Here is a 7,921-nt window from a genome sequence, read left to right on the forward strand (position 1 = left end):
ATGATGTATTATCTGTTTAATAATTATGTAATATTTTGGTTTATGTTTTTAATACGATTATTATTTATATTGGATTTAGATTGAGCTATGTAGTATAATACCTAGGTTTTGACATGATATTAACACGACCCATATTTAATTAATTTCTTATATTTTCCTACATATTTAACAAACATGTAGTAATACTAACCATGCAAAATTGCAATTGGGTTGTAAGTAACAAATTTTATTATCCTTCCAAATGTACATTCACCTTAGTTACCATTTTTACACACGATATTATTGATCAAGTCACAAATCGAATAAATACGAAGCGCCATGTACATAAATAAATTTAATTTAAAAAACATAAAAATAGGTTATGAACATTTTAAGTTCCCATCGTATTTTTATTTCATAAAACATGATAGATTTGTTTGGAAAGTATTTTTGAAAATAATTTTTTATCAAGTTGTAATAATTTTTTTTTTTTAAATAAATGAAAGTACATTGAAGACAATATTAGTATTTGATATTAGAGCCACATTCATTTTAAAAGAAAAATTAGTATCCGTAATGCTAACTCAAAATATATCATTGGAAAATCTAAAAATGCCCATACCATTCAAATAATAATAATTAACCAAAAATAAAAAAATAAAAAATTGAAGGCAAATTGGTGCTTTACCTTTACTTCATTTCTCCAACTCCAGGCTTCATCGTCTGTGTCAGCAGATTTGCCTCAACTTAATGGCAATCCTGAATAAGAAATATTTATAAAGAGATTACTTTAAGTCGATCTCTGTACAATTGAAGAATGAAATTCTTAAAATTTTAGACTCAAATACCCGAATGGAACTGAGGATCCCTGGGTGCCCAGAAAAATGGAGGTTCTATGGAAGCCTCATGAGGAGATGACTTCGCCATCCATAACTACGTAGGGGATATGAGCAATCTTGGGCCATTCTTTCCCTTTATCCCTTTGGCACCGTTTTATCAGCAGAGGACAATCACGAATCAGGAGAATAGAGAGGGAGGAGGGCAGCCCCTGTGTCGGAAAGGACTTTAACTTAAAACACTTATAAAGCCGGAGTGTTTGAAGAGAAGTGAGGTTTTGAAGCCTCAGATTGTCCAGGGATTTCAGATCTGGAAAATTAAGAATCTGGAGAGAGATGAGAGTGGAGGGCAGCAGCAGCCACTCTTCGAAAAATGACTCCGACCCTTCTTCTGTATCTCCAGAGATACTCAATTTTCTAAGGGAGGGAAGTGTTTGTATGCCCCATTCCTTCTGAGATTCCATAAGCTTGTAGCAGTTCCATATCTCAAGTGAAGATAGATTAGTCGGCAAACCCCCTTCCGGAAATGAAACAATTTCTGGACAATCATATATCTCCAAATCTTCAAGCGAGGTAAGGAGGGTGTGCATCCGTTGGGGCAGTGACTTAAGCTTGTTGCAATATCCTATCCGAAGTTGTCTCAGGTTGGAAGCTGGCAATCCTCCTTGTGGAAAAGACACCAGATTCGGGCAATCCTGGATGTGTATGCTTGGGAGAGATGTGAGATCCATGTTGTGAAGTCCATCTGGAATGTCAAGGGACTCCAGATTTGTACAACCCCAGATATAAAGTGTCTCAAGCTTTGTGAAGAAGGCTAATGGAAAGTACGTGAGAGAATCACAACTTCCATCAATATGTAAACTGGTAAGCCAAGGGTAATAACTGTGCGTGGTCTCCTCAGGAAGGGGTAACTCTACTTTCCCACACTGCTTGATTTCAAGTGATTTCAATGAAGAGATGCTGGGGAAGGACGTAAGAGAATCACATTCTTCTGTAGACAACTTCTGGAGACGGGTATTATTTTGAATCATTCCCTCTGGTAGGGTCTCTAGAATGCCGCATTTTTTTATTTCAAGGATTTCAAGCATGGAGGGCAGCCCCATCTCTGGAAGAGAGGAAAGATTCTGACATTCCTTGATAACCAACTTCCGAAGAGACGTGAGCTTATGCAAAATCGGTGGCAATTCCACTTGTATGGAGCAAATATTACTCACTTCCAACTCAGTTAGTGAAGGCATATGGACAGCACTTCTCAATACTACCTTATCACATTCTTTTAAATTCAGATGCTGAATGGACGGAGCCTTTGGAAGCTGACACACCAGTTGCCCACATTCTAAAATTACCAGATTTGTTAGAAGAGGAAGGTGCTTGGGCAAATCCCCTTTCAGCTTTGCACAACACTCAATGTGGAGCTCATTGAGACAAGGGAACTCCCCCCCTTCGACTCCAAAACAATCCCATTCCTCCCACTCTGACATCTCCTTGAACACCAGAGTCTGCAGGCTTCCAAATGGCTTAAATGAAGAAGGCCCATTCCCATAAAACTCCTGCCCCACCTTTCGCAGAACATCATTCTTCACAATGGACAGGTTCTGGAGAGACCGTAGCTGTCCAAGCGGTGGCAAGGATGCACAATTTTTACAGTTAGAGAGTTGTAGACTCACCATGTTGATGAATGAAGGGTCCCCTAACCAGCTTGGAAATTTCGCACCATAGTAGCATCCAATGGAGAGTTCTTTCAGGTTGTCATGAGGCTGCAGCTTTTCCAGCACACTTGCTGCATCTTGTGAATCACCGGCAATTGCATTATCATCTTCCCAATTCAATTCTAACTTGTCAAGGCACTCCTTACGCTTCATATTACTCTCCAAGGCATCTCTAGCATCCACCACATTTTGCAACTTGAAAATGGCAAGTGTACCACTAAGGTGTGAAAGGTCCCTCAATTCCCCAACTCTTGATCCTGTATGCTTACTGACAACAAAAGTAGTCAACGTTCGAAGATTTTTCATTCTACTCATTTCCATTGGCATCCTTTCTAGCTTAGTCCCATCGATTTTGAGATGACGTAAGTTGATTAGTCTTCCCATTTTTGTCGGCAATTCAACAAGATATTCACACCATGATAACATCAAAGTTTGCAAGTTGAAAAGAGTTGTTATTGATTTAGGTAATGTTCTAACTAAATTATGAGAGAGGTCCAAATAGCGTAGGTGTTTCAAATTTCCAATCGAGTGAGGCAAGTCTTTGATGCCATAGTAAGTCAAAGACAAAACCCGCAAACACATCAATGTTGACAACAAACAATGTGAGACCTCCTTGCTTAAATAGAAATTAGGAATACCATGAGTACCAAGAGACTGTGGTAGGAAGGTCTGTAGATTATGGTCGTCAAGAAATGATTTAAATTTCTTGGAGGCTATGCCTTGTTGCCAACTATATGAAAAATGTCGAATCTCCTTAGAAATTTTATTTTGCTTTTCATCCTCCAACCTACAACAAAATCTTCCTGATATAAATTGTGCTAAATCATGGATCAGATCATGCATCACAAATACAGATTCATTGTAATAATATCGTTGAAAGAACGACCTTGACAATAGATTATTGAAACATATGTTACCAAACTCTTCTACAGTTCCCTCTCTTTTAGAGCTATCTAAGAAGCCTTCCGCCATCCATAACAATACTAACTTCTCTTTTTCAAACACATAATCCTTAGGGAATATGGAACAATACGTAAAACATCGCTTCAATTTTGGAGGGAGATAATAGTAACTCAAGTTCAAAGCAGGAAGAATATTACTTTGGTCATTTGGTAAATCCCATATTTCGTTGTTTAATACGTCATTCCAAGCAGTGCTATCTTGTTTAGAGCGTAATAAACCTGCAAGAGTCTTCGCTGCCAAAGGTAAGCCTTTGCATTTTCTTGCTATCTTCCTACCAATTGATTCCAAGTTTTGGCATACATCCGAATTTAGATTTTTGAAGGCTTGTTGTGCAAACAATAACCAACATTGTTCATCAGTTAGTTGATGAAGCTGATAAGAAGAAGCCGTTGTTCGCATAATTGATGCCACATTTTCATTGCGAGTTGTTACTAAGACCACGCTGCCTCGTGCTCCGACATTAAAAGGAGCTTGTAGGACATCCCAATGGTTGGGATTCTCGTTCCATACGTCATCTAGAACAAGGAAAAATCTTTTCTCCTTCATTTCATTTTTCAATTTTTCTTGAAGCAATTCCAAGGTTTTAAATTCACATGGACGTTTCGTGATGGACTCAAGAATTGCTTTTGTTATTCCTACAACATCAAAATCATCAGAAACACAAACCCAAACTCTCATATCAAAACGGTTCTCCACCCTGCCATCATTGTAGATGATCTGAGCGAGGGTTGTCTTTCCAATCCCGCCCATGCCTACCATGGAAATGACAGATACTCTATCGCATTTGGTTGCTTCATCTGACAGCATCAATTCAATGATCTTCTCCTTATCAGCATCCCTACCATGAATACGAGACTCATCTACTAAAGAAGTAGTCTGTAACCTTTCTTCAATTCCAAACGACACCCCTCGAACACCCTCCTTTAGATGAAGGTCAACTCTCCGTTTGGCAATTGCATCTAACTCCCTTGTGATTTTGTTTATTTTTTCACCCATCTTTTTGTTAAAGGACATAACTCTAGGATCCAAAGCACCACAAGTTGGGATGAGCTTGCGTACCTTACTTGTGCAGGCTTGAGGGCCTTCTGTCAAACTCCTTTGCTTGGCTTCAATATCAAACTCATCTATCACATCTTCAATGTCATAAGCCAAAGATTTGAGGTCATCCAGCCAAACTTTCACTGCTTTCTCCCTGATCTGCTTGTTCTCAGCATCACACAGCACTGCTTCAATATGGGTCAACGTCTTCCTCCATTCTTCGAGTGTTCTGTCAATTTTTTTCCGACGAGCGTATTCTAACAGCGGGGAGGCGATCAACTTATCAATCAACACACCAAGGAAGGAAGATCCAATTGCCTCAGCCACAAACATACTTTCAGTAAATTGGAGAGAGCAAAAGAGATAGAAGGGAAAGTTTCCACAGATTGTAAGATTGTTGTTGTAGTGATTTAATACATTTAATTACACAATTCCTGCAATTCCTCTTTTATTAATAGTTTAATAGTGGACCACAGGCGGCCACATTAAGAATCTTGTCAGCCACCATTACTTTTAAAAAGAGGAAAAACATACAGACTGCTTGAAAAAAAGAAATTAAAATTATTTAAAATTGGTTATTTGGAAAAAAGTTTGTTGACATCCAACTCATCTCACCCAATTTCAACTAAAATTTATTAGTCAATGACTCACACCAATAAATATATTAAAGCCCATGTTAAATCTTACTTTCTTAATTTATTAGTAGACTTTCAGACTTTCTTAATTTATTAGTCAATGACACGTATGCCTTATTTAAAATAAAAGAAAATGTTCATTGACCTCTACTAAAGAAAAAAAGCATGCTCATCACTTTTGGAGATGATACTTCTTACCCAGTTATTTGAGTAGATAAATAATGAAGTTGTGAAGGTGGAAATTAAAAATGAGCCCATAGTTTTCACATTGCAATTCATCCTTACATCTGAGTTACCAAATTTTTACTTGTGTCCTTGGCCCTTCACCCACAGAGAAATTGGACTTTAGTAGACAATGAATAAAAAACTCTAGAAGTAATTAAATAAAAAAACACAAAATTGATGTGGAAAACCCTCCAATAATGAAGGGAAAAACCACAGGACAAGCTGATAAATAATTCACTACAGCAAAATATAGGAATTACAATATTAATTCTCACGAGTTCTTTAAAAACAAAAATAAATAAATAAATAACAGTAAAAAACTTGAGATATAATAATTTTTGAGAAAATACAAATATTTAAACTTGCAAATAGGAGAAACAAAATAATGCAAAAGCTTGGGCTGCAATTGTCCAGAAAGAACAAGCTTCAAATTTCTTTCTTTGATTTTCCTTGGGGGATCACAATCATGAAAGCTCAGCACTGACATCCTCTGAGTTGGACTCTGTTTGAAGAGCCATAGGTCCTAGAATTCCCCTGTTTTTTATGCCATCAACTGGTAAAGAAGTCATCATATGGCACATGCTGAAGCCCATCCACTTTAGATATGGCCATGAATCTTCAACCACCAGTAAACCATACTTCATGACTCCATTCAAATTATAACTAGGAAGTAATTGTGTTGACGGTGGAAACACAATGGAATGAAAATTACAGCCTACACAGTAGAAAAAACCTATCAAGTTTACTCAACAATCACAAAGGAAAACCATCAATTGTGATTGAGGCCAATACCGTACCACAATATGAATAGGCCAAACTTCCTGCTACTGCTCTAAACACCCCTCTCTTAGATTTATAAACTTTCAGCAAAAAGCTTGCTTGATGTGTATGGACCATTCCTACTCGAGACACATGTGTCTTAAGCAGTCTTGAACCAAAACTGATGCCATGATGGGGCCAAACCCTCTTTTAGAAATTGCAAGATAACTGAACAATCGAGAATCGACCTTGACAATGATTCAACAAATGGGGAAGAAGAAGGTAATCAAAATAGTAAAAATTTAAAAATAAAAAGTAGAAAATGGGAAAACCTTGAGTAGTGCATATTTCGATTTAGAACCATTTGTATTAAGAGGTTGCACTTATAACTTATGGGTTTTGAAATAAAACTTTTTCCATTTTCTTTCTACATATATCGAAAACTACAATAGAATCAAGTAGAAACTGGGTTTTAGGATAATAAGAGTTTTGATGTGAATGGCACTATGGGAGTACCTTGATAGTGGGATGATCTCTGCTTCCATTTATGTGATTGGAAAATAAAATTCAATGTAAAATTGATTCAGATGTGAAAAGCCTATTGATGCATTTTCCACCATCTTTGTCCTTTAAAGATCATGCAACTATGACCAACCTTTTCATGCTTATATAATTTGTTTGTTATTAATTATGAAAGACTTGTTTTGATAAATTTTAAGGGCCACCTGACTTGTTCAATAAAACTCAACCCAACAACAAAAACATATGAGTTCGAATGGTTTGGTAAGTGTCCCAAATTCCTAATTAATATAAATTTCTTTTTGTAAAAAATATTATGTATAATATTTCTTTAATTAATATATCATTGTAATATTAGATTTTTTTATAGAATAAAAAAAGTTATTAGGAATATCTTTATAAATATTCTAGGTCATAAGGGGAAAAAGTTATGAAGTGGAGATGAGTTTGTAGCTAAGGAGTATACGAAGTGGATAGAAATACGAGGAAGAATGAGAGATATCTGGTAGAGCGAGGAGACTTGTGGTTTAGGGTGTGGATACAAGGATTGGAGAAACATGGGATGTTTCGAGAACCCAATATTTGTATCCGGTTCTGTCCTTTATAATATTCTCTATTATATAATGAAAAAAATTCTTTTATCCATGGATGTAGGCATGACTAGCCGAACTATGTTTATAGTGAGATGAGAAATACCTATGAATTAACTTACCAATTCATATTATAACAAAAGACTTGTCAATTGAACTGATCTGCCAATTTTCCCTTCAATAAAATAAAATGATAATATTGTCATTGTCGTTACAAGCATCATCCTCATCATTCTCATCACGATTCATTATTATCTTAGTCTTCATTTACATATATTACTTGCTTTCTATTTTTAAAATAAAAAATAGTAGTAACTTTTATATAAAATACAAAACTCTTAAAGACTTACATAGAAAAAGTAGCAGTTTTAAACTTATTTTAAAAAGTTTTGGTACTTTTTTAAAAGTGATTTTTAGAGACATATGATTACTTTTATATAAAGCTTTTGATCTTAAAAATAGAAAAATGGGAAGTGTATGCAACCCTTGGATTCTTGTAAATGAAAACATAGTCCTCACAAAGTGGATCTAGCAGTAACAATGTAATTCAACCTATCTAAAAGAAATAACAATAAGAATTAAATGAAGAAATAAATTATGAAAGGAAATGGATAAATAATGTTAGATTCATGAGTGGCAAGAATATGATCTACATATCAGAAAGATTA

The 7,921-nt window shown here is 35.8% G+C and overlaps 1 protein-coding gene across 1 annotated transcript; it reads right to left on the minus strand.

Annotated features, from left to right (window-relative positions):
• Positions 1–279: 279 nt before the first annotated feature.
• On the minus strand, positions 280–4,923 carry LOC100267174 (putative disease resistance RPP13-like protein 1). The gene is made up of 2 exons (XM_019217811.2): positions 828–4,923; positions 280–738 (listed from the first exon to the last, which is right to left on the minus strand). Exon 1 carries the CDS (start codon positions 4,856–4,858, stop codon positions 884–886), a length of 3,975 nt encoding a protein of 1,324 aa, XP_019073356.1. The 5' UTR covers positions 4,859–4,923; the 3' UTR covers positions 280–738; positions 828–883.
• Positions 4,924–7,921: the final 2,998 nt, after the last annotated feature.

Source organism: Vitis vinifera, chromosome 13 (assembly GCF_030704535.1).
Source record: "Vitis vinifera cultivar Pinot Noir 40024 chromosome 13, ASM3070453v1".
NCBI lineage: Eukaryota > Viridiplantae > Streptophyta > Magnoliopsida > Vitales > Vitaceae > Vitis > Vitis vinifera.